Source organism: Aplidium turbinatum, chromosome 6 (assembly GCF_918807975.1).
Source record: "Aplidium turbinatum chromosome 6, kaAplTurb1.1, whole genome shotgun sequence".
NCBI classification, from domain to species: Eukaryota; Metazoa; Chordata; class Ascidiacea; order Aplousobranchia; family Polyclinidae; genus Aplidium; species Aplidium turbinatum.
Window position 1 is genome coordinate 31108695 of NC_137477.1, and position 27660 is coordinate 31136354.

The 27660-nt window shown below is 38.3% G+C and overlaps 1 protein-coding gene and 1 non-coding gene across 2 annotated transcripts in view; one reads left to right on the forward strand and one right to left on the reverse strand.

Moving 5' to 3' along the window:
- Window positions 1–25564, forward strand: part of LOC145772586 (sodium leak channel NALCN-like) — an 86357-nt gene extending 60793 nt beyond the window's left edge. The window contains exons 17-37 of the mRNA XM_082584448.1: window positions 28–179; window positions 892–1049; window positions 3917–4009; window positions 4096–4267; window positions 4762–4882; window positions 5417–5538; window positions 6706–6883; window positions 7678–7820; window positions 12153–12219; window positions 12471–12591; window positions 12977–13091; window positions 14931–15064; window positions 15738–15870; window positions 16082–16209; window positions 16546–16660; window positions 16876–17005; window positions 17914–18050; window positions 18604–18809; window positions 21442–21782; window positions 24284–24373; window positions 25238–25564. Coding sequence (XP_082440574.1) covers window positions 28–179; window positions 892–1049; window positions 3917–4009; window positions 4096–4267; window positions 4762–4882; window positions 5417–5538; window positions 6706–6883; window positions 7678–7820; window positions 12153–12219; window positions 12471–12591; window positions 12977–13091; window positions 14931–15064; window positions 15738–15870; window positions 16082–16209; window positions 16546–16660; window positions 16876–17005; window positions 17914–18050; window positions 18604–18809; window positions 21442–21782; window positions 24284–24373; window positions 25238–25380 — 2999 coding nt within the window. The 3' untranslated portion in view covers window positions 25381–25564. The remainder of the gene's footprint in view (window positions 1–27; window positions 180–891; window positions 1050–3916; window positions 4010–4095; window positions 4268–4761; window positions 4883–5416; window positions 5539–6705; window positions 6884–7677; window positions 7821–12152; window positions 12220–12470; window positions 12592–12976; window positions 13092–14930; window positions 15065–15737; window positions 15871–16081; window positions 16210–16545; window positions 16661–16875; window positions 17006–17913; window positions 18051–18603; window positions 18810–21441; window positions 21783–24283; window positions 24374–25237) is intronic.
- Window positions 14149–14221, reverse strand: Trnak-cuu (transfer RNA lysine (anticodon CUU)). Its single transcript has one exon. It is a non-coding gene; the product is annotated as a tRNA-Lys (tRNA).
- Window positions 25565–27660: the final 2096 nt, after the last annotated feature.

Consider the following 27660-nt stretch of genomic DNA (forward strand, 5'->3'; position numbering starts at 1 on the left):
GGTAAAGTACTAGCGCTATTGATGCAGATCTACCAACAATTGGTGGTGATGCGTCACAACCAGATCGTTTGCTGCTAAGTACTCAGCATTTTCTACGTCAACAACGCCGCTCAAACCAACCAAGCCGGGTGACGTTTTATGATGATAAGCAAACTACTAAAAGTGTCATCGAATCACCAGTAAGTCTCTAACATTTATCTCTTTTAGCTTAAATTGTATACCATAATACCAGTATTGACTATTGTGACTATTATTGACTAGTATTGACTAGTATTGACTATATAGAGTATAGACTATTGTGTAAACCTTTTCAGTTAAATTGTTTTTCAGTACAATTGTATACCAATTGGTTGGCTGATGGCTTCTTGCATGCAGCAGCAAAGTGTTGCGGCATAACATTTTAAATGTAATTTGTAGAAGATAATTATGTAAATTGTTCTCGAACAGTAGCCTACTCACTCACTGCCTAAATGCTTGTTTTTGTCGGTTTGGTGGCTGTGCATTTTTAAGATTATGTTTTTCAAACAGTTTTATTGATGCATATTTTAAACCTTTTGGTTTTGTCATCTTCTCCTTCTGTTGGTGTAAAATTCGTGTGATTACTTTATCGTTCTCTACATGTTCGCGCCAGCAAAGAAAAATAAATTGAATTGAACTGAATTGAATTGTATTCGTTTGTAGGGCAGATTTGGTTATTTAGTTTTCTCCGACATGGAATTATCAATTATTATACACCAGTCTCTGCAACCGTATGAGTCAATCGTACTCAAAAGTGTCTTTATCAGGCTAATTAGACTATATCGAATGCATCGTAACACTTCCTTTCCTCACTCAGGTTGATTTTCGACGAAATTGGATCATTTCTCCCCATAAAATGATAATTTTTTGCAGGACGCCCTCTTGGGACAGGACGTTGACTTCAAGTTAATTCACTTGAAGCGTCAGCAAGCCATTCTGAAGCGGCAGCGACATGAAGAAGAACTTAGAGAAAATCATCCTCTTTTTGACACTCCACTGCTAATTATTAAAAGAGAAGGTGCATTCCGCAGGTGGCTATTAAATTTCTCCACACAATTTGGATTAGCTTGAAAAGTTTAATGTAAATTCAGGCTTTCAGTGTGTAGCGACATGTAAAACTACTTTTCATTCTAAAAATGTAAATGACATAAAATATGAATTAATAATTATTTTACAACAGTGTAAAATAAAAATGCTTTAGTGCAGGGGTCACCAAACTACGGCCTGCGGGCCGGAACCGGCCCGCGAACTGATTTCATCCGGCTCGCTACGAGCTGCGGAAATAGCAGCTGCACTACAACTGTTAAGGAAAAAAGTTACCAAACTTTTTGTAAAGGTCTGACGTTGCTGTTGAGCTACACGCAACTTGCTTGTCCTGCTAAGTGCTAAATAATGATTTTTCCATATTGTTTCTTCTTATGACATCACAAGTTTGTTGTTCAAAACACCAATGTTTGATCAGTGCGATATCTCTGTTTAGGCAAATCATACCAGCCAGACTAGACATCATAAGCAGAAGGATTTGGACAATTTAAGTCCATGGAGATTCTAAATAGTTGTATATCTTTTCGCAATTTGCATCCGGCCCGCAGCTGTAATCTCGCAGCAATCCGGCCCTCAAAGAAAAAAGTTTGGTGACCCCTGCTTTAGTGTTTCAGAATTCTTGCAAACAGCGAGATGTTGTATTGTTGTAATGCGCATTGTCTGTTCTACTTATGAAGCAGATGTTTTTAAACCAGGATTTGTTAACCCTTTAAAGTTAACCTTTTAATTTATCAATTAAAAAGGTGAAATATTCAGTCATTGTAAAGATTTTAATTGATAGATTGCCTCTCTGGAGACCCCAATATCTCTGGCTACAGCGATCACAGAATCTCCCTTTTCTAACAAAGCCAAGGCACAAGATTTGTCTTCCATTTGCTTCTTCTTTCGACCCATTTTAGTTTTTGAAAAATTTATTGCAAGACCTCAAAACTTTGAGAAAATGAAAAATATTGTGCGATTTCACCGACCTTACTATTCACGAAGCTGTAAAGCAGGGGTCGGCAAACTTTCTGTACCACTGGGCCAAATCTACAAACTTCCGGTAACGCGCGGGCCGCATAAATTTCAACCTATAAACAATCGCCACATTATCCTTAAAATCATGGCGCACCTGCAACTCCTATTCCTGTGTCTATTGCACAATGAGACGTGTTTGTTGCCGTTTCATATTTATTGTCAAACACGTATTAAAACGCAATGCATTGCTTTTATTTAGTTATCATTTATCAATGTGAAGGATGATGTTGTTTCTGTGTCATGGCCAAGGTGTTTAAATCAACTGGCAACTTTGTTGATGATATTTGCAATACGTAATTCAAATGACGATCTGACAGGCGAGTGCGAAGTTTATTCTTTGCGTAATTCATTTTTGAAAAAAGCTGCTCACAGCAATATGTGCTTCCAAACATGCACATTACAGGTTTTGCATTGTCATACAGATGAGGATAGGTGGATTTCTGGACATATTCTTTAAAAAAGTTGGCAATTGGAACTGAATCGTATTTGGCCTTCAATATGTTGGATGATTGAAGTTCAATGTTCAACCAAAGACTGGCTGCTCTCTAGTAGCCTTCCAGTGTAGGCCGGGAACATCGTGAATCTGGGGTGGTAAAAAGATAGACCCTTGGCCCCAGAGGCTCACACGACGACGAAGACGATTGAAGTTCAATTATTTCCATTTGCATCTCATGTGGCATAGTATTGACATCCATTGAAAATGGAAGGCAAATAAATCGAATCTGTTTTTTTAAATCGCAAAATCGAGATTCAAAGTTAGTTTTAGTGGAAACGATAAGTGATATGTAGGCTACTTATCAGGGTTGGAAAGTTTACAAAGGCCAAAATTGGGAAAATAAGCAAAGTTGGAATTGATTAATTGAGTTTCCCAAAGACGTAGCTTGTTTACGAAGGCATTAATATGATCATACATCTGATTAATAAATTGCTCCTTTCCTTGTAGTTGTAAGTTTAGCTTGTTCATATGAGAAGTGAAATCAGTGAGAAAGGCTAAATCTGTTAACCAATCAGGATCACTCAGTTCATCAATGCCGAAACCTGCATTCTTTTGTTTCAAGAAAGTCCCTATTTCGTTTCGCAAATCATAAAACCGTTGTAACATAGCACTGCGACTTAGCCATCTAACCTCGCAAAATACACCAGATCTTGATGCACAGCATTCATCACTCCAAGTAAACTTTTGAATTGGCTGTGGTTAAGGCCTCTTGCCAAAACAAAGTTGATTATTTTAACAACAGTAGACATTGTTATGATATAAAATGAATTCATGCGTACATAATGATGAAACTTTAGTGTATGCACTAAAAGTAAGATCGTTCGAGGGCCGCAAAAAGTTTGTCCGCGGGCCGCATTTGGCCCGCGGGCCGCAGTTTGCCGACCCCTGCTGTAAAGCAACACTAGGCACGCAAAGCAATGGCTTTACTGTGAAGTGTAGCCAGAGAGTAGCTAATGATGTAACTATAAGCGTTTTTGTGACGCAATGCTTTTGGCGGGAACAGTAACCTATAAGAACTAGTGCAGATTTTATATGTAAAGTTTTTTGCCGACTAAATGTAAAGATTTTTTTGCCGGCACTGTTACATTACCGGTCTCTTTTGAAAGGGGAATAAGCACCTAGATCGATCGATTTTCCTTCGGTAGCCTATATAGACTACGGTAAAAAATAAAACCTAAATATCTGCTCACTTTAATTTTGAATGTAAAATGTTTCCCATACTGTGCCACAAAAGGGGGGTGAGCAAACCAAAGAATCTTACACGAATCCACGTTACAAAAAGCTGAAGAACCCCTGTGACAAAGGCTTTAACGTTTGTTTCCAACTTATTGTTTATCGTAGGTTTTGTAAGCTCTTGGTCAGTGCACAGTATGGTCGATATGATGACAAACCAGTTGGTGAAGTGCCCGAGCATGGAGCCATGAAAGTCACGCAGTGAGTTTTGAAATGTTTGAGATTTCAAATCAATTCAACCTTACTCTTACTACTTTTATACTAGGTTATATTTTATGTATGTGTAGTGATCTTCTTGGGCTTGTTCCGTACTTGGACTGGGTGATGATCTTTGTAACCATTTTATCTTGCTCCTCCATGATGCTAGAGAGTACAACAATGCGCATCCACGACACACAGAAGCTCCAGATAGCTGAGTACATATTTGTTGCGGCTATGGGCTGTGAGTTGCTCTTAAAGGTGAAAGGACTATTTTACACTTACAAACATTTTCATTTGTGTCGTTTTGAAGAAAAACTGAGCTTCGAAATCTAATGTTTCGATCACCCGTAAGTCTCAATACAAAACATACCGCGTAGACGTAGAATATAGCGTCATGGACTTGTTGAAAGCAAGCCACATGAATAGAATTTAAGAAGTGTGAAGTAAGATGTGGAGTAGGCTAAGATTGCAAAAAACACTATATTGACATCTCTGGATTATTGCTCTTGAAATCCAAATTAATTTTCAAAAAAAAAAGTCAAATTAGTTAATAAACTTTTTAAAATTTTTTTTATTTGAAAGTGTTAGTTTGTTGTTCTGGCTATTTGTGCATTTTGTGGGGCCGTGATAATTTATTTTTAAAAACTCATACTATGCTACCGTTTTTCAATTTTCTCAGTTTAAGAAGAATAAATAGCTTTTATTTTGCTATGATCCTTAGTTACAATTCTTACTTTGGTTTTCTTAAACAGATCTTTGCAAATGGTTTATTTTTCACTCCCAAACCGACCTTCAAAGACTTAGGAGCATTTTTAGATCTGGCCACATTCATCGTCTCTTTTGCGTTTGTCTGCACTCTTCAATCTTCTACCGGTAAGCGGCGTGGCTGTGGTTTGTGCCTACAAGCTCATATCGCGGTGACAATTTTCGGACACAGGTTTCGACAAACTTGCTTTGCCCAGGCCCGGATTTAGGGGGGGCAGAGGGAGCAGTTGCCCCGGGCCCCCCGATTTTTGAAGGGCCCCCCTATGTGGAAAAAAAGGTGATTTTGTGCTATTTTTTTCCTTTTGGCCTTTAAAGTTTCTGCAAAATGCTGTGCACTACTGGACTGATGCTACTGTATACGTAGAGATGGTTTTTCGCGCCGTAGGCTTGAAAATATTTTTTGCACGGGGCCCCCCGATTTAAAAGTGCCCCCGGGCCCCCCATCAGCTAAATCCGGCCCTGGCTTTGCCACTTTTAAGCTATCGAGCAATCTCAATCTCGAGCGAGATCGTTTAAAATGGCATAAAATCATTAGCTACCTCAAACAATAAAAAAGAATTTCAAATTCTTTCAAGTAACAACTGAAAAATACAATCTTTGCATTATGTACCGTTGCAATCTGTCATTAGTTTGTTTTCCCAGGCAACTTTTACCAACTTCTCATGGTTATGAGATGCTTACGTCCTCTGCGGATCTTCATGTTGGTTCCTCAGATTCGAAAAGTTGTCTTGGAACTGTTCAGAGGCTTCAACGAGATTGTCATGGTAAGGAAAGGGAGACTTTAAAAGCGTTGTTTGTATTGACGCATTCATTTGTGTTGATTCTTTCTTGTCTGTATCTTTTCTTCTATCTGATTGGTTGGTTTTGAATCTTTATCCTCGGACTGACAAAGCCTTGATTGGTTATTTCTGGTAGCTTTGCATACTTTAGAGGCTTTTGACACAGAGCCGGTTACCGAGATTGACAGTGTGAAATTTCCGATTGTTGAAGTCTTGTTGCCGGGAAATTATTCCATCAATTACAGTGGTTCCCAACCTTTTTGTCTTGGTGACCCCTTTTAAAAAATTTTGTAGATATTGCGACCCCCACTTAGGCTATATTCTTTCCTAAATGCAAGTATACTATTAACAAATAATACAACAAAAGGCAGCCCTAAAAATGTTTTTCTTGCATTTATTGACAAATCAATGCGGTGGTTGACCTTGTAGGTCTGCAGCTAACCGTGAAATTCGAGGTTGCGTGCTAATATAGTCGTGCTAATATAATGTTGTCTAGTATACAAGGCTACTTTGTTAATAGAGTTTCAATTTACACTTTTACAGCGAATAGTCCTACACAGTATGCGTCCACTGTGATGTAATAAGCGTGACTGTAGGTCCTACTGTCACGCTTATTACATCACAGTGGACGCATACTGATGCAATAATGTGCTGTTAGCAATCTGAATGACATGGCTAGCGGACCGGCACCTCGTCCTAGGTCCTACATACATTCACTTTTGTTGTTGCATGAGCAACAGCTTTGCGACCCCCTATAAAATGCTCTGCGACCCCCTTGGGGGTCGCGACGCCCAGGTTGGGAACCACTGATCTATTAGGTGCCGCTGAATAGAGAGCAATCCTTATAATGCGTTGCTCAAGCGCACACCCCGAGAGTCGAACCAGCGCGGCTTGATCTTGAAGCTTCGTTCACGAAGTCACGCTAACCAACTGAGCTATCGGGGCGGACATTTTCATCTGTTTTTAGCTCAGCTGTTAGAACATAATTATGTAAATGTAACACAACTAAACAAAACTACATCAAATATACTTACTACCTTCTATAATCTAAAACCTCTACAGCCTGTTTCACCCAAAAGGAGGATCATCAGAATGACTAAGCAAAACTAAATAAACTTGTCTTTAAAAAATCATGAGATATCTCTATCTTAGGTGGTCGTATTGTTGATTGCGCTGGTGTTCGTGTTTGCAAGCTTCGGAGTACAATTATATGGAGGTAAACTAGCGGCATGTAATGACCTCACAATAAAGGACAAAGAGAATTGCACAGGAATCTTTTTGCAAAAAGTTTGGATCTCTAATAGCCTTGCTCTAAAAGAAGATCCTCCAGGTAAAACTTTTGTTCTTGTCTGGAAAGTTTTGATCAATCAAAACGTCCAATGTAACAGTTTAACAGCAACCGATGTTTGATAGAGAGTTTTATGACAGATGAAACTTGGCCAAATATTTGTCCTTCTGCAAACAAAAATCTTTTTCTACAGTTGAGGCTTCAGGTATAACTCGAAAATCATGAGATTTTGGTTTTCTAAAAATTCCATCCTATTGTACCTAGACTTACTTATTCTGAATCCTCCCCAAAAAAATGTAATGAATTTATTATTAGATCAAGGCCAGAAAGCTTCACAGGTGAAAAAGTTACCAACGTATATTTTCAACTCGATAATATGTGGCGTGTAAGTAGGCTAGGCCTACTTATAATTGAGAATTCATCAGACCAAGTGGGTTTAGTCTGGTGCCAGGGCTGTGTTTTTAAGAGGAGCTTAACAACAAGCTATTACATTTATTAATTAACTGAAGCCGTGTTGCATGTGAAATATCTTGTAACTATATGATTACTTCAGTCTTTTGTCAAGGTTAAGATGTTGGAAGGCCGCTGACTGACATGTGTTAGGGTTTGCCCAATTTGCTTCACAACAAGTATCTATAGTCTAATACAGAAATTGCTAGATAAGTTAAAACGATATTGCTGATTTAGCTGTGAGTGTATAAATCTTTGAGTATGTAAAAGTGAGATCACGTTTCTGTTTTTCATCAATTCGAACCGTTTTTACGATGGAATAAATTTGTGCAAAAAACACGATTTGTAAATATATTTACGATGTTTCCTATTTGTTTGTAATGCAGAATTCTACGTGCCCCGTGTTTGGACAAACCCACGTAACTTCGATTTCGATACCACTGGGGCAGCTATGCTCGCCCTGTTTGAAGTCCTCTCGCTCAAAGGCTGGGTTGAAGTGCGTGACGTCATCGTGGAACGGATGGGCCCAGTGAGTGAAGTTATCTTGCCGATGTACACTGTCAGAATAATGTAGATCTACTTGATGTATCATAAACGTAATCGAGTAAATAAAGCAGCCGGACTTTTAACGTTTAAAAACTCAACCATATTCGGCAGCCGTGGCCGAGTGGTTAGCGCGTTGGGCTCGCAGTCGAGAGCCTGCGTGTTCGACTCCAGCCATCCGCACTTGCTGTTGTTTCTTTGGGCAAGAAACTTGACGATAATTGCCTCTACCTAGTGATCGATTTCGAGTAATGGGTAGTACCAAATTTAAGTCATAAGTTAAGTAGACAACCGGAAACAGACATTGCTGTCGGCTGCAGCGTGGGTCAGGTGTATGTCGGAAGGCGTACACCGATGCATAGCGCTCAAGTCCGCTTTCCCGCAATGCAGGATAAAGATAAACAAACAAACAAACAAACATATTGTTTCGTAACTTACACAATTTGAACTTTTAGTATTCAAATTATCTTCCACATGCATTGCTATAGTCAATCAATCAGTTTATTTATTTATCACTGTCACGATTTCTTTCTATCTCTTACCAGGAAAAAGACTTGGAAAGGTTCAATGACGTAGTTTAATGGGTCAAACCGAAAAGCAGTCAATTAAATGTCGAATAATTCTACTAGTGAAATGATAATCTGACTTCTTGAAGAACTTTAACGAACGGCTTCTCAAATAACTCTAATTTCTGCATCAACTACCATTCCACAACTCATAGCACAACTCTCATAATCAACTCATAATAATCATCATAATAAACATTACACAAACTACACCCCTATTTATAGTTGGTTGTTCAGTCCAGTAACTTCGAGAAGGTTACGTAAGGTTACATCATAAAGAACCATTGTTCTATCAAGCAGCATTTAAATGTACACAACAGAAGTCTCTAGAAAGTCACGTAGGGAGAATGATTCCAGAAAACACATTTTACATAATACAGATTTCGTAATCAGAGGTTACTTCAGGTCATAACCGATAATAACATATCGCACCAGAATTCTACAACCAAAACAACACGCTCGTTGAAGATACAAAGCAAGCCATCGCGAGGCATTGCACTTTGATTGTGACATACGCTCCCCCTTAGAATATTGTTGCAAACAATATAACAACACAATCAATACAAAACACACCACCAAACAAATAATTACTCAATAAAACAGTTCTCATTAATCCATCGTTGCATGAACTACCAACGATAGCTTTTCTCAAAACAATGATCATTACGTTTACTGTGAAAGTTTCCACCGTCCTTAACAACTTCAGTGCATCGGCGAGCAAGATGACCCATCTTCTTACATCGGAAACACCTCCTCTCCGGACAGTCCTTGGCGAGATGACCTTCTTTATGACAGTTGTAGCAAGCCTTTTCATCAAAAGAGCAGCTCCTGGCTATGTGTCCAATCTCTCCACATCGGTAGCAGTGGTTGTCACGGCAACGTCTGTTTTCCGAATGTCCGCCGTCAGCAAGCGCCAAATGGTGTGCGTGGACTGCGTGAACTGGATGACGAATCAATTCAATGGCTGCTCGACACCTGCCCAAACATTTAAACCGCGTCGCCGCCACTGCCCAAGGGTGGTAAAAGGCAGAGCCCCTCGACCCTTGAAGTGGCGAAGAACAAGGTTCAAACGAAGAAGAAGCAACGCATTCCCTGGCGAAGTGTCCGCGTCTACCGCATCTATAGCAAACTCCAAATGGTCGTCGCCTGCCTCTTCCCCTCGGTTCTTCGCGCTCGTAATATCCGTCATCGTGAGATCGTTGCTGATTATCTGCAGAACAATCTCGAGCAAAGTGACCATTCTTGCCACAAGAATAACACTTATCTTCAGAATCTCTCTCAATAACATTTCCGATTATAAGATCAACTAAAGAGTTTTGTAAACATAACGCCTTCACAGTCCCGGTAAGGTAGGGAGTATCGATATATATATTCGCTAACGGTCCTTGAATTGAAGTGTTATTTATCTTTATCACATAGCCAGTTTTTCCCGTTAACTGATTGTCATTTACTAAATCTCTCCTCACCATTATACCCGTAGAACCAGAATCACGTAAAACTTTTACCTTTTTGTTTCCAACTTTTCCATCCACTACTGGCAGGTAATCTTCAGGTATTATTTTTTCGCAAACATCTTCATCCGGTTTCTTCTCACCAAGCGTGGGTTCAGGAATCATTAACGCACAACCGCATCGATAAACGTCCGTGTCTTTATCTTTTCCAGACTGATTGGATAGGGAAAACGACTTGTGCTTGCATTCCTTCGCTTCGTGTCCTTGCCTATTGCAACGATTGCACCACTTCCTCGATTCCTGATGATTTCTGTTAATCTTCCTCCGGCAGTTAACAGCCTTATGACCTAAACCATTACAATTAAAGCAACGTACTTCTCTTGGAACCGCACCTCCTTTAAAATTATTTGTTTGCTCCTCGTCATTATCGCATGACAACGTTTCTTCAGTTGACAACTTCTCATCATGAGCAACTAAATACTGTTCCGCCACACTGGTTATGTATTCTAGAGTCTTTGGACTTCTCTCCATTAAATAAACAGACAGATCTTTTGAACATGAATCTGTGAATTGTTCCTTAACTATAAGGTTTGCCAATCCGTCCAATGATTGATCGGCCCCCGAAAGTTCAAACCATTTTAACAAAAGGTTTCTTAAACGTTCAATAAATTGACCTGGGCTTTCGTGTTGTTCAGGCTTTGCCTCACGGAATCTTTGACGGTATCCATGCTCGGTAAAATTGTATCGCTTTAACAGAGCTAACTTCAATCTGTCGTAGTTCATGCTGGCCTCTTCTTGCGAAAGTCTTGAATATACATCAAGAGCTTGTCCCGATAATAACATGCTTAGCTGGGTAGCCCACGTCGACTTCTCCAATTTGGCTATTGTAGCATATCTTTCAAATCTTAACAAATAACTATCCAACTCATCTTTTTCTTCAACAAATGATGGCAAATCTGGACGTCTAACTTGCGCCACAATAACATCTCGAGCATTATCATTAGTAGAATTAGATCGCTCACCAATGTCCAGCTTTTGTCTTTCTATAAGTTTATCAAGTTTTAACTTTTCCAATTCATATTGCGCTCTTCTTTCTTCAGCTTCTGCTTCGCGTTGCGCCCGATTCTCTTCGGCTTCTGCTTCGCGCTGTGCCCGCTTCTCTTCGGCTTCACGCTGCGCCCGCTTCTCCTCTGCTTCGCGCTGCGCCCGCTTCTCCTCTGCTTCAGCTTCAAGTTGTGCTCGCTTTTCTTCAGCTTCAAGTTGTGCTCGCTTTTCCTCAGCTTCAAGTTCTGCTTTCCTTATTTCACGAGCAGCTCTTCTATCTTCTCTTTCGTCAGCTTCTCGCTGAGCTTTCTGGTCCATTATCTTGTGATACTCTTCCATCACAAACTGAGACTTCTCATTACCAGTCAGCCCCATTCGTTCAGCCATGCTCTGTAAGTCTTCAATCATCTCATCTTTGACAGTATCCGCCATCTCGATAGCTTGTTGTTAATTTATTATTCTTTCAATAAATCTTCGGTTTTTCGGTTTATTCTTTTTCGGTTTATTCCCGGACGAGCCCCCAGAATGTCACGATTTCTTTCTATCTCTTACCAGGAAAAAGACTTGGAAAGGTTCAATGACGTAGTTTAATGGGTCAAACCGAAAAGCAGTCAATTAAATGTCGAATAATTCTACTAGTGAAATGATAATCTGACTTCTTGAAGAACTTTAACGAACGGCTTCTCAAATAACTCTAATTTCTGCATCAACTACCAATCCACAACTCATAGCACAACTCTCATAATCAACTCATAATAATCATCATAATAAACATTACACAAACTACACCCCTATTTATAGTTGGTTGTTCAGTCCAGTAACTTCGAGAAGGTTACGTAAGGTTACATCATAAAGAACCATTGTTCTATCAAGCAGCATTTAAATGTACACAACAGAAGTCTCTAGAAAGTCACGTAGGGAGAATGATTCCAGAAGACACATTTTACATAATACAGATTTCGTAATCAGAGGTTACTTCAGGTCATAACCGATAATAACACATCGCACCAGAATTCTACAACCAAAACAACACGCTCGTTGAAGATACAAAGCAAGCCATCGCGAGGCATTGCACTTTGATTGTGACAATCACAAACACAAACATGAAAAGAATACAAAATATGCAATAATCTGCTGTGTGTCATATGACGAGGAGGCTGCGAAAACACCAAGCGGTCATCTAGTCAGCAGCCACAAGTCATGAAAATATGTAACCATCGATCTTCAGTTTAAAACAAGGTGACCTTGTTATTACAGACCCATGCTCTTTACATCCACATCTTCGTCTTCCTTGGATGCATGGTCGGGTTAACGCTTTTTATAGGTAAGCCAATCGTGCTCGTGTGGCATTGATGTCTAGGTGACATCAATATATGGTTTTGTCGTTACATGCAATGTGAGTGAACAAAGCGAGCGAGAAAAGTTTGAAAACAGAGAGAAAAATTACGTTTTTTGGCTTTAGGGGCACGTAACCAAGTGCCCCTTTGGCTCCGCTACTGTTTCGTCTTCTTTTGAGTAACTCCGCCACTATATGACGCTAGAGCATGTTTGTTGGAAACCTCAATATTTTTCAAGGTGTCGTCATTGCCAATTATAACGAAAACAAAGGAACAGCGTTGCTGACTGTAGACCAGCGGAGGTGGACTGATCTAAAAAGCAGAGTGAAGATTGCACAACCTCTCCACCTCCCGAGAAGGTCTGTTACTCTGTATCTTTTTGTTTCATCTTGGTGTTTTTTGAATGAATGCATTAGGGTTTATTTTGTGAGTAATAAACTCGCGTTTTATTGCGAAGGCTATCATCCTCGAAGACGAGGGATAGCCATCATTTTGTGAGTATAAAAGTTTATAGTCTGTGGATGAATATGGTACATTGGTAGGCTGCAATGTAAAAAAATGAAAGCAAACATGCACATAATTCAAGTTCTTGAAAACAGTTAAATAAAAATTGTAGCAGTTTATCGTCAATAGTTGTCAATGGAGAGAGAGAGAGACCTTTTGCTCTGAAATGGAACTATTCAGATAAACTTTGTTTTAAGATAATTACAAAACTGAAGAGAGAAAGTATTTCATACATTGTAGGCCGAGCAGCAATAATGATTTGAGAGGAAAAATGTACGATTTAGCTGAAACCCTTCGATTCAAGATTATCATTGCTTGTTTTGTCTTGGCTCGTTCAATTCTACTTTCGATCAAGGTCAGTTAACCATTTTTTTTTTCACTTTTTGTGACGTCATACATCTTGTATATTGTGATAATTCATAGCCATTATGAAGTTTTATACAAAGGTCGCAAAAATTCTATTAACTTTTGTAAAAAAATTACAAGAAAGCGTAAAAATAGAATATGGATTATTGATTTTTGGATCTGTGTGTCCATATTAAGCTTACGTAGCCTATAATATAACTTTGCTAGTGTGCATCCATGCCTTCAATCGTCATAAGTGCATCGCGAGTTTAGCAGATTCATTAAAGTGTGTCTCACTGACTAAAAGTTTAAGAACCACTGCCTTGAGATGTTTGTTAGGAGCTAAATCAGGAGCTGTCAGGAATCCTGAACTCAGTGATTATTAAAAAGATCCAAAAGGGCCGCCACAGCCAACACAATCACAATAAGTTAGGATGGGTAAAAACCATGCCACACAAGCAGTGGCGTATGTAGGATTTTTCAAAAATAACGTATTTTTCTCATTGCGGCTCTAGATCCTTTTGTGTTGTGCAGGCCTGTACAATGAGCTACTATTTAGCCAATTAGGGCATTAGCAGGGGCGCCGGAACGATTTTTGACTGGAGGGCGGGATTATGAAAAAAGGGCACTTTTGTTGCTGAAAGGCCAATTTTTTTTTAAGTTTTAAGATAACATATAGCGATAAGATATAGCATCCGCCCCCCCCCTGCCCCCCCGCTTCCGGTGCATTAGGCCTATACTATCTAAACTCTATACTATCAGGCGTACTATAGGCTACTGCGTTTCCACGGCATGGATAGCAATAAAAAATAGTGATTGCAAACTGAAAGTTTCAAGCATTGGTGCATGTCCGTTCACCGAAGTTAATAGTGAAAAATTTTGTGGCGCAAGTAGAAAGACGATTTTTCCTGGCTCTCAAAAAAATATCCATGCCAGATTGGACTGCAGATGGATTTAGCTAACGCTATAAATTGTAGACCTAAAAGAATGCTTTGGTGCAACTTGAAAAGTAGATTCAACGAAAATTTTACGAACGCACTTCCAAGCAATAATCTAATTAAAATGATCGCCCAACGTGGGGCTCGAACCCACGACCGTTGGATTAAGAGTCCAACGCTCTACCGACTGAGCTAGCCGGGCACATTTTTTTGAGCTTCATAGAAATATTTTATTCAGGTAGGCTAATGCTTTATTATTCAGCATCCAAAGACTTCGCCGAGATGTGTTGTTTTAGTTAGCTATTGATCTGCTCAAGCTATATTGCAGTGCTGCTCAACTGGCGGACCGCGGTCCGAATCCGGACCGTCGGGGTGTTGATGGTGGACCTTGAGCTTTTGGAAGAATAACCTCATTGCCACGTTTCAGGGCTTCTTTAAACAGATTTCTCCTGGGAGGAAGCAGTTTTTACTGTGTCTGATTATCCTAGTAGCTGGGGGGCTTCGCTCTCCAGACTTCCCAACACTTTCTCAGAAATTCAAGTCGAGTTACATTTTACCTAAAAAAGTGGTTTGGTACAGATAGTTTAGCTTTCGTGGTTGCGTGTGAAATAACTTATTCGCCTGACCGCTAAAAATATTCAACTTGTCAAACTGGACCTTTGTTAACATTAGTTGAGTAACCCTGCTGTAGAGTTTCGTTTCATCACAATGCCTTGACCAAAGGCAACATTTTATAAACATAGAAGAGTTCTATCCTGTTTCATCAAACCAAACCAAGATAGATGAAATTGAGTGGGCCCAATGACATTTCAGTTTAGATTCCGGTAATTTTGATTGCAAGATAGTTTTTTAGAAGTTTCTTCTAAGGTTTAATTTACAATTTATTGCATGAACAAAATTTGTTTTTACAGTGGGACCCATCAGACAGTTGGGCTCGCTACCTTATTTGGGCATCCATTGCAATAACAATAGTCTTTGTTGCTGAAATTGTCATAAAGATAATAGGAATGACATTCCTTGGTATGATGTGCAGTTGGAGAAACAGGTTTGTTGCTTACTTACAAGTAACAACTTCAGATTAATTTCGTTTGGTTTTATTTCAAACCAAATTTTACAAAATAAATACTCTTCTAGTTAAAAAAAAAGTTTTTGACTTTAGTAGGCTATCCTACAAACTTTCAATGTATAGACTACTTTTAGGCTTGTTTTAACTTGAAAATGAAATGGGCTAATTTTTACTTGCTATTTGGCTGGAAGTATAAAAAGTATCTGGCAACTTTGTCATTTACAGTTTTGCGAAAACATGGCACAATGCCCAACATCAACTCTTGATGTGCAATCTCGCTAAACACATGCACAAAAAGCAAAAATCGCTAACCATAGACCTATTTTTAGTGGGACGGTGGGCCGATTAAAGCAGGGAAAATTGTACAGAAAATCGATTTAGATTCTGAACTAGCATAAAACGGTCCGATTAAGTGGATATTCTGATTAAACATGGATCGATTAAGCGGGGTTAACCGCATAGGCAAAATGTTTTGTGATTGGTTACCCTACAAAATACAATCTTAAAGCTTAGACCAAATTTCAAGGACAAAAATGAGTGAAAAATTTGATATGGCTGCCAAGATTTGCAAATAGCGAAATGCTGCCCATGGCTACAAAACTTTGGGCACCCCTGGTCTACATAAAGTATAACATTATTACTACTATTTCAGATACGATTTGTTGGTCACCATATTGGAACTAGTGTGGATTGTGCTTTACTTTCTTCTTTCCGACGAACCATTCGTGTACAACGCCGGTTGGATGATTGCCACTTTGCGATTTTTCAGCATATGCGGAAAACATGTTAGTTTTGGTTGCTACTTAAAGTGAGAAAAAAAATGATGAAACATTTGTATTAAAATCCAAATTAACTTAAAAGAAAATGATCTAACAGAGATGTAAGTTAAATCGGCGTAGTTTTAAATACTTGTTAAAAGACATCACACTTTCGCATCTTGGCCTTGTGGCCTTGTGAACATGTCAGACCATTTTTTTAGCTTATGTCTTCTTCCAGGCGACACTGAAGATGTTGCTGATGACAGTGGCGGTGAGTGTTTATCGTTCCTTCTTCATTATCGTCGCCATGTTTCTGCTCCTTCTATGCTACGCATACGCAGGGGTGGTGCTTTTTGGAACAGTTAAGTAAGTAACTTATATATCTGCAGATTACTTAGACATTTTTGTTTAACAATTTGTTTTAGAAAACAACTTAAAACATTTTACTTTGACTTAAAATTTAAACCATAAGACTAAGAAAGAAACATCTTGTTATTGGATACAGCTGGCCGAGATAATACTTGTACATTGAGACTGTTTTGTTATATTTGCACACGTATTTTATTTGATAGCCTACCTTGCAGTTCTCATAACATAGTATGCAATTAAATATTAAAGTTGGTATGTTTTTCCTTAAATAAAACAAATGTGTTTACTTGGTATCTTCTACCAACAACCATATGCTAATCGCTTTTTTACAAGGTACGGAGAAAATATTGACCGTCATGCTAACTTTGCATCAGCGCCACTAGCTGTCACTGTGTTGTTTCGCATCGTGACCGGGGAAGATTGGAACAAGATTATGCACGATTGCATGGTACGAGCGAGTTCTATAGTTTACCACATGTAAAAAAGTAATGCTCAATTGATGTTTTGTGTCAGTCTAAATTGGTTTAATCAACGACTTCTAAGACGACTAATCAGTCGTTTTTTTTACGTTCTGTACGTCTGTAGACGTTGGATCAATGTAAAATCGATTGATTTGCCGTATAGTTTGTATCAGTTTCTCCTTGCATCGAACATTCTTTATAGATCCAACCACCTCGTTGCACTCCGGCAGAGGATTACTGGAACACAGACTGCGGAAACGTTACCGCGGCACTTATTTACTTTTGCAGTTTTTATGTTATCATAGCTTATATCATGCTCAATTTGTTGGTTGGTGAGTGCATTGTTTTATGATAGATATGAATAGATATTATGGTAGATATGATATTACTGTTATTATATTATATTTTATTTTATATTTTATATTTTATGTTTTATGTTTTATGTTTTATGTTTTATGTTTTATGTTTTATGTTTTATGTTTTATGTTTTATGTTTTATGTTTTATGTTTTATGTTTTATGTTTTATGTTTTATGTTTTATGTTTTATGTTTTATGTTTTATGTTTTATGTTTTATGTTTTATGTTTTATGTTTTATGTTTTATGTTTTATGTTTTATGTTTTATGTTTTATGTTTTATGTTTTATGTTTTATGTTTTATGTTTTATCTTTTATCTTTTATCTTTTATCTTTTATCTTTTATATGTTATATGTTATATTTTATATTTTATATTTTATATTTTATATTTTATATTTTATATTTTATATTTTATATTTTATATTTTATATTTTATATTTTATATTTTATATTTTATATTTTATATTTTATATTTTATATTTTATATTTTATATTTTATATTTTATATTTTATATTTTATATTTTATATTTTATATTTTATATTTTATATTTTATATTTTATATTTTATATTTTATATTTTATATTTTATATTTTATATTTTATATTTTATATTTTATATTTTATATTTTATATTTTACATTTTATATTTTATATTACTGGTATTACTGTTAGATATGAATATTTAACAATCTGGATTAGAAGAGACTTCCAAAACTTTTAGACGTTTTGAAAAACTTTCTTTTTCACAAAGTTTGGTTTTTCATAACTGACTGACCAATTTTAATCGAAAAACCACCACAGAAGCATTTTCGACCATGACAAGCCATAATCTATTTACTTGTGTGCTTTGTTGCGTCAAAGCCATGTTAAATTTTTGTTCAGCTATCATCATCGAGAACTTTTCTCTCTTCTATACAATGGACGACGACATTCTTTTAGGCTACAATGACCTTCATATGTTCCAAGTTCGTTTCAATGAGATAGAAACCAAGAAGAAAGGAATGATACCAGTGAAGTCGGTAAGGAAACCGACTCATCCAGATCTGATCATAGAAAAAATACTTTTTTTTTTGATGACAATAAAAATACTGTAACTATTGGAAGATTGAACCATGTACAGAATTTGTAATGGGATGTTTAAAAATGTAAGAACTTCAATTCTAAGAACTTTTGAAGTTAAGACTCTATATTGTGTTCTTACAGACATACAAAGACAAAAATTAATATAAGTAAAATAACGCACCAACTTACAGTTGCCCACTCACCTGAAATATACTTTTTAGTAACGCAAATATAACGCAATATATTGTTCAAACAAAAGCACAATTGTGACTAGGTGGTGGTGCAACACTTTGCTCGGTGGAAAACGGGAAAGCACGAGTACAATTAGTTCGGACTTCTGCACTAGAAACGCTGAAGGTCTTCAACACAATAGGAGCAATTCAACACATTGAATCGAAGTTACAAAATGTGAAAACATTGCATTATTTCTTTGAGAACTTTTAGAGCCTACATTTCCCTGCAACAACCTATAATCTACGGTGTAATGAAAAGCAATTGCATATTTTACAGGTCGCTACGCTTTTGGAGTCACTGCAAGGCCGCTTGCAGATTCGCCCCGAAGATAGTCTCTTGTTGAAACACATGAAATATGAAATGGAAAGAATAGGGCGACGATGCGCAGCTGGGAGTCGTACTAACAACGCAAACAACATCAACAATGTAAACAACAAAATTTGTGACAATGACTTGCATGTCACTTTTCATGACGTGCTCATGTGAGTGTGAATTTTCTTCTATACTCGAATAAATCAGTGAACGCAGGTTGCTGGATCAGTGCCGGTCTTTGGGGTGTGCAAACCGTGCGATCGCACAGGGCCCGCAATTTAGGGGGCCGCAATTTACTCAGAAAATGCAGTAATTTTGTTATTTCCAATAGAAAAATTCAACAAAGTGAATTCAACAAAGAAATTAGCAACACCAAGAAAACATAGAAACTCAACGGGTGCAACCTATTTTGTCCCCTGAACATTTCGTACCCTGAAAAGATCGAGAAAAAAACAACAGAGCCGAAGTCGCTGATCGGAGTTGCCGCAAACATTTTAAAATTTCTCTCGATCTTTTTAGGGGACGAATTAGGTCGAAATTTGATTTTGTTACTCCGATTTCAGGGTACGGAATCGGGGTAAGAATTTTTTAGGGGACGAAATAGGTTGCATCCAAATCAACATAGAGACATAGCTTTATATTTCCGAAAAATGCTGAGGAAAGCATGATCTTATCCTTTTGCTATGCCACCGGACAGCACCATTTTACAGTAATATTCATACCCAAATTTTTGTTGAACATGCTCTCAGAATGCCCCAAATTCAAAGTAATTTTTCAAAATTTACTGGGGGAGGACCCCCAGACCCCCGCCACAGGGTGTCGCCCGCCGACCGTAAGACCACCCCCCCTCCCCTTTCAAAATATCTAGCTTCACTACTGAATTGGATCATTGTCATTGGGGCCCGCAAAGTATATTCCGCACAGGGTCCGAAATACCCTAAGACCGGCACTGGCTGGATGATTTATTAACTGTTCTTGTGACTTTATAAATATTTTGCAAAGCAATAGGCCAAGCAAGCCAAATTAGACTATGGTCACTTTACTGACCTAATAACTTTTTAAAACATGCAACAATAAGCTTTGACAAAAAACACTGGAATTAAAAGAAAATATGCTAGAAAAAGGATTATGTCGAGAATGACAGAGCCTACGATAAGTTGGTTAGCGCGTTACTTTGTAAACGAAGAAACTTTAAGATCAAGCGTCGCTGGTTCGACTCTTGGGGTGTGCGCTTGACCAACGCACGTTGAGGACTGCTCTCCATTGAGCGGCACCTAGTGAATGAAATAATTCCCCGGCAAAAACACTTCAACAATCGAAAACTTCACTCCGTCAATCTCGGTAACCGGCCCTGTGCCAAGAGCCTCTACAAGTATGCGAAACTACCAGGAATAACCTATCAAGGCTTAGTCAGTCCGAGGATAAAGATTCAAAATCAATCAAAAATACTTTTAATCTATTTAAAACTTAATAACAATAATAACAACTTGAGCTGGTTGGGTGCAAAATAGCGTCAATAAAAAGTCTCCATAATGGGCGATTTTCAGCCAACTGTCGCAGTTCCTCCGGGCTGTGCTCTGTAAGGGATCAAACCCTTCGCATGAACGTTTATTGAATGTTTTCGTTTAAAAAGTTTTAATTCATAGTAGTTGTTATGATTTGGTTGCTGCTGATAAATAATGAATGTCATTATACCTGTTGTGCTTTCATAGAATCTATAAGCTAAATAAAACAAGAAGCTAAAAATTAAAAATGAAGTACGTAGGCCTACCAACAATCTAAAACGAAAGCAAGTATGACAAATTGATGAGTTTTGATTTATTGTGACTAGAACCCTAATTTACAGAGCTGAGGAGTCGGAGTCGCAGGGATTTTGGGGTGTCCGGAGTCGGAGATTTAAAAAAGGCCTACTCCGGCTTGATACAGTGGTTGCAAAATCATAAAAAAATTGTATGTGTGCTTTACTTACTATTTTTACCCTAAGCATCGCGTCACAAAATGCTTATAACCTAATTACATTAAAGTCAACTGTTTGGCTTGCCGTTACCTCCTAGCAATTGTCCTGGGTACCTCGTGTTTTGTGTCGCATGATGGTGAATAAGTAAGTCGGTGAAATGGGACTCTTATGTTCATTTTCTTGAAATGTTGAGGACTTATAAAGTTTTATCCAATACCAAAATGGGTCGAAAGAAAATTTAAGCAGAATAGTTATGTTGTGCCCTGACGTTGTTAAAAAAGGGACATTCTGTATTTATTGTGGCTAGAGTTATTGGTGTTTCAAGAGAGGCAGTTTATCGGTTAAAAAGATTGGAGGGTCGTTACCACTCAAATGATAAATTTTTTGTAAGTCCTCAAAATTTTATGTAATGAACATAATAGTCCGATTTCACCAACCTTCTTATTTACCATTCTGTGACATCACACCAGGCACTCAAGAAATGACTAGGCAGTCCATCATAATGTAACTATAGCCTAAGCATTTTTGTGACGCAATGCTTACGGAGGGAATAGTAAGTTAAACAGACATACGGATTTTCATGTAAAGATTTTTTTAGTGAACTCCACAGCTTTACTCAACTCGCTCAACTACACAGCTTTGCTAATTTCCCAAATGGTACTTTAGTCTTGGCTAAAGACATTAGTGAAACCAGCATATGACCTTCGCTCTTTAGTAGTTTTATACAGTATGTTTAATTGTCTTTACAAATCTTTGAATTTTCATCTCTTGTGACTAAACCTTAACTTCACAGATGATAGTTTTCATTGCGATTTAAGTTACATTCTTGTTACACGATTTTGCAGGATGATTGCGTACAGAAGTGTGGACATTCGGAAATGCCTGCAGTTGGAAGAATTACTCATGAGAGAAAAGCTAGAAGCAGAAATTGAGGAAGAAGTGGCCAAATGCATCATCCGAGACTGGTTCATCGTTGCATACAAAAAGAAAAAATGTAGAGAGCAACTTCGAGAAGCCATTCGAGAAAAGCGAGAGAAGTTGGAGCAAGAAAAACGAGAGAAACATGAGCAAAACTACCCGAATCCATCTCCTTGTGCAAGCGCAGTTCAAGAGTTCAGTCAAGACTTACAAGTGGATGCTGCAACACCAAATGATACGGACAAGAGTAAAACTGTCAATAACGAAAGTAAGATTACGTATGCATGTTTGTAGGGATATCGTACGTAGGTTAAAGATACTGTGATTAAGGATCTGTTTAAAAGATTGCAAATTGGACGAAAGTACTATACAAGTTTATTAGACATTGTTTAGACCAGCGTTTCTCAAAGTGAGCAAAATTTCCCCCCTGGCGGCGATTTTGAGCGCCAGGGGGGCGAAAAAATCAAAGGGGGCGATCGGGGGGCGAAAACACTCAAAGGGGGCGAATTTATCAAACCACCAATAACAGTCCAACGCGCAAACCATTTAGCCTACTGCAAATAGATGATTCCACCTTGACCAACAATGTATCGCTGCTGCTTGGATATGTGCGTTTTGTTCATAATATGAGAACAAGATGAAATGATTTTTGCGCTCAGTCTTCCTACAGATATTCGGGCATCAAGCATCTTTAATGCAGTGAAAAACTTCTACGAAGAGAAGGGGATTCCACTGAAGAAAATTTTACAATGCGCAACTGATGGTGCTCGGGCAATGGTTGGAAAGCATCGAGGGTTCATTGCACTGATGAAAAGAGCAATTCCTGGACTTATTGCAATACATTGTGTAATTCACCGTCAGCATTTAGTCGCCCGTAATCTCAGTCCTGAACTGCATGAATCACTGAATATTGTGATAAAATGCGTCAACAAGATAAAATCGCAGGTCAAAATGTCTTAACTCAGTTTCCCAATTTGAGTGAGAATGTTATTACACAAAAACAACGGCAAAAATACTGTTCACATTTAGACATGCTTCATAAAGACATGAAACTTCGCTTTTCAACTCTCGTGGACCTCCATGTTCCAAACTGGGTGGTACAACCATTTTCTACCGAACCTACAGACATACTGTAGAATTGGAACTTCAAGAGCAGTTCATTGATATGCAAACAGATGATGAGTCAAGAGTGAAATTCAGAAATGATCGATACGATTTGTTTTGGTGCCAGGTTGCTGGCAAATATGAGCTTCTCTGGAAAGAAGCTAAAATGTGGATTTTGTCGTTTCCTCCTTCATATATGGTTGAAAAGGGGTTTTCGGCTGTGACATTGATGCTTTCAAAGCAATGAAGCGCTTGCTAGTTCATAAACGGGATGATCTTCGACTCTATCTTACGAAGATGTCGCCAAACATTTCAAAACTTTGTAAAAGTCGCCATGCTCATCCATCCCATTGAACACTGAACATTATCATGTATTCATGTTACTGTCAATTTCGTTGATTAAATTCCCAAAACTAAATTTGTCTATCATTCTATTATCAATGTTTATTTTACTTGACAGAATTAGGGGGCGAAATTTTATTTCAATAACGAAAAGGGGGCGATGGACTAAAAAAGTTTGAGAAACACTGGTTTAGACTCTGCAACAAAACTTTAGCTTATTTTTGGATAGTACTGTACAAACAGTAACAACCTAATTTGTTAACAAAACCGTTTTCTAAATTTAGGCCTAATTAAGCTATCAAAATTAGGCTCTTTAGGCTCAGTTGGAACTGATTATATCTTCGAAGTTGTGCTCATTGGCATAGGCTTGGGAATATGAAAGGCTTGTTCCCAGAAAGCGCAGGAACGTGTTAACCTTCAGTCTTCGTAAATCTTACTTCACTTCCACATATTTAAAATGAGGAAGGAGCATGTTTTCTAATATAATAATGTAAATAATAATAATATAAGTTAGTCAGCTGTATCGAATCGGTATTTTTTGCACTGACACTGGTCAAGCCCCGAATCAAGTATTGAAAAGTGGTGAAAGTTGTTTTGCTATTTGAGTGAAAAGTTCAATTTATGACATTGTATTTGTAGTCTGCAAGATTTAAAACATTACACTTTAAAAATTTAGATTGAGTTTGACCGTTTTATGGTTCATATTTATGTGCGTATTGCTCAAATTACTCAGACATAAGTCTTCTGGGCTAAGTTAAGCAATAAACTATGATAAGCCTAGGCCCTAGGCCTATAAGCTGTGTGGCCTATTGCCGGTTGTGTTAATGAAAAAGGATTGCGCGGCCGAGAACATTTTGAAAAAACAGAGAAAACTACATGTTTTTTGTCAATTTTGGAGGGGATAGGCTACGTGGCCAAATGCTCCTCAGAATAGGCTACTGCACCTATCGTGTTATCGTATCGTGCTTTTGCTATCTGTTCAATAGCAAAAACTCGACTTATAAATAACTCAACCTGCCTGATTTAACTTCATTATATTCCATAGTTAAGTTTCATCCAAAATTTGTGGATCCTTGTTAATATAGGGTCAATCAACAAATATCCTTAGGCTATACCTTAGTTTATCATTCTCCGTGACATAGAAAGTGGAACTGATTTTGAGATTTTACTATATTCATTTTCTGCAAAAATTTTGATGCATCATTTTATTTTACCAGTGAATACTCAACCTTGTGTTGATAGCCAAGAAGAACACTCTCTTCTTCACAATTTTTTTTTAATTTGTTAGAAAATTAGTTAATTTTTAAACTTCTATTTCTGCAGATCTATCCGGCTTCGATCGATCAGAAAACAAGAAAACGATCAAACATCGACGACGCGGCTTATATAATGAACGTCCTGTAACAGTATCTGGTTAGTACCGTAATTCTTTTATGGATTCAACTTTAAACAATGCACTGTAAATTATAGCCTCAACTATGTTTAGCTCGCTAATGGAACTTGGAAGTAGTTACTCAAGGAAGTTGACAGACGAAAGAAAAGAAATAAAACTGTCTAATCCCAATGACTTTTAGTTAGTTATTGTACATTTGAGCTTGTTCTGAATCTAAAAACTTCCGAAACTATCAATTCACTTCGTAGACTACTGAATGTACTTCTTCAAATCCCATCGTTCATATGTTATATGACAAGTCAACCGATATAAATTGGTTGCTTCAATAGTTTCTGGTGTCAGCAGCCTATCAGTTATCACCATTGTAAAGTGCCAAACTCAAGCAGAAAATTTGAACTAACTTCTAAAAATCTGGAAATTGTATGAAAATTGTTCTTCGTATATGCTGTTTTTTGAAAATAAGTTTTGTTTTCTTTTGCATTGACAAGAAGCATTTTTTAACACAAAATTAAACGCTTCGCTATCAGTTTATGTTTTGTAGTTCCATATAAAAGTTAGCTCTCTCTGGGTCTTTTCTTAGCTGATAAGCCCGGATTGGTTGCTGGCCAGTGGCATGCCTGACAAGGATAAAGAAAAGGATACGTCCACAATCACAAACAGCATTTTAAAAAATAGGGCTTTAACCTAACTCTTTTTTATTTATAGCTGCGATGACCCGCTCTAGCATAAACGTCTAGGGCACTTCATTAAATCGCATGTAGGCTAATCCTGTTATTCATAGATAATTGCTGGAGTGAAGCTTTCTCTTTTCTCGTTTTACATGTAGTCAGTATCTGCTTAACTCTATTTTATGTAACAGGCTACAAAATTTGTTTTCTTTTTAGGATCATCTTTCCCAGGTGATCTTCCCTCGTTAGTGATTGACGGGATGTTGTACGATGACAACGACAAATGTAACCAAGAAACGGTATCCATAGCAACAGGTCTTGACACGTGGTGGAGGAAACGCGATTATGAAGAACCATAATGATTTCACTAGAGCAAGACGTGATGACAAAGTTGCAGATACTTTGATAAGACTCTAGAATTTTTTTTGTTGATGTTATGAAGTAGGCTAGTGTTGTATGTGAATGCTTGTTGAGATGTAAGTGTTTATGTTGTTACGTTTCACGACTAATTGCGAAAGATGAGGTGTAATAATATACTACAATGCCACCTTCATTAGGATAGTTTGGACTCTTTAGAGTACTATAATAGACTCACTAGAGGAAACCATGATAGATTTCATACGCTAGTCTATCCACGCTAGTCTATACGATCAAAACTGAAGATGCACTGAATAAGTGCGAAATATATTTTCTGTAACATCTACTGATTAGTCTATCCACGGTGGAAACATCATTACGTTGATTATAGGCTAGTTTCTTAGCTAGCAGAAGTCAGCAATTACAATAAACATAAAAAAACAGCAAGATTAAGCAAAAGTGGACAATTTACAAATGCAAACATTGTGCGATCTACTTCTCTAGTGATCTGCTCAGGAGTGGTTGGTTTTGAATTTTTATCGAGCTCTCTCTTTATGTTACTTATTTGTGACGAGACTTCATTGCTTGTTGGTTGGTTTTGAATTTTTATCCTCGCACTGACAAAGCCTTGATAGGTTATTCCTGGTAGTTTCGCTTACTTGTAGAGGCTCTTGACACAGGGCCGGTTACCGAGATTGACGGAGTGAAGTTTTCCGATTGTTGAAGTGTTGTTGCCGGAGAATTATTCCATTCACTAGGTGCCGCTGAATGGAGAGCAGTCCTTAACGTGCGTTGCTCAAGCGTACACCCCGAGAGTCGAACTTGCGGCACGTGATCTTGAGCCGGGCGCGTAACCACCGAGCTAACGGGGCGGAGTGATCTGCTCTGGTGATCTGCCCAGAAGTGATTTGCTCAGCAATGCAATAGTACGGTAAGCTGAGAAGTTTTGTCTGTTAAAACAACCACATAAAATACACATTCCATTGTCAGAAAAAATCATTTTTGCCTTTTGTAGAGAAATTTTGTAAACTCTATCGAGTAGGTGTAATCATAAGATATCAAGATTTTGAACAGGGAAGTTTTGTTCAAGATCTTCTCTTGACTTAAGCTTGATGGTATGGTAGTAGGCTATTGTTGAATCTTAATCGTGTTTCAAAACAACTTATTATAGGCTGAGGAAGCTAAGATAACCTGACCTACAAATTGTTGCTGGTGAAAGCAGGCGTGTCTAAAGTGAACTCATGTAGGCTACAAGTTTTAGCAATAGGATATGGTTTTCAAGCAAAACCTGATTTTAACAAAACCAAAAATCACATGTTGCCGTCTTGCCGAAAATATGGCTTTACCAATATGCCTACTATAAAATCTATAAAGTGACATATTAAACCTGAGATAATTTCCCGTTTCTAACACGTTCATCAGCACTTCCATTCATTTGGATTTCACTTTTTTTTCTGCTAAATCTCAGAATGCATCACTTTACGATTTTCTGTTTTCGTTATACATTTTCTACTGAATGTGTCACTCCCTTTAAGTCGCACAGGTTCAAAGACTTTTCAAGATAACCTGGCCGGTGTTGATTTTACCTTCCCATCTGCTGAGTCCACTAGTTTAGGCTGGCCGACGAGGAAGCAGGCTCCTGTGAGTGGGCACTCAGTCCCACTCAACCCAGGTGGTGAAGCCTCACCGGTAGACTCTGTTGCTTTCACGAACTCGTTGCTTCGTCATGGCGACGAGTGTCCGATCCGTGATCCCACACCACACAGTGGCTTACCGGTCGCATGCCACGAGTCAGCTCCACTATACCTGAGGTCGAATAGACTGCAGTCTGTCTGCCCTATTCGCCTCACCCTCCCCAATCTATTCCCCCTTCTCTGTCCTTTCTCCACTTGCAGGAGGGCATCTCGACCTTACCGAGATGTGCAGGCGTATCAGGACCATATGCGAGCATTACATGGTTCGCGCGCCGAGTTCCTGATCACCTGTAGCAGGTGCTGCCGTGTTCTCCCTCGAGCTTACAAGCTGGATGGGGCCCTAGAGCACTGGCGATCCTGCCCCAAGGGCCTTTAATTGCCAACCTGCCTTTCCTGGCCGAGCAATGACCCGACGCCGTCGGAGAGCCAAACCAGGCCCCCTATGATGACCAAGCCTGGGCCTTCCTACGTCTCTTTTGTTAGGCATGGAAGGCGCCGGCCCTCGACTGCAGGCGCATCGGTCGAGGGGTCATCTCCTCTTTCCTCTTCCTCTGTCATCCGCTATCAAGTCTTCTGGCGCCAAGGCCT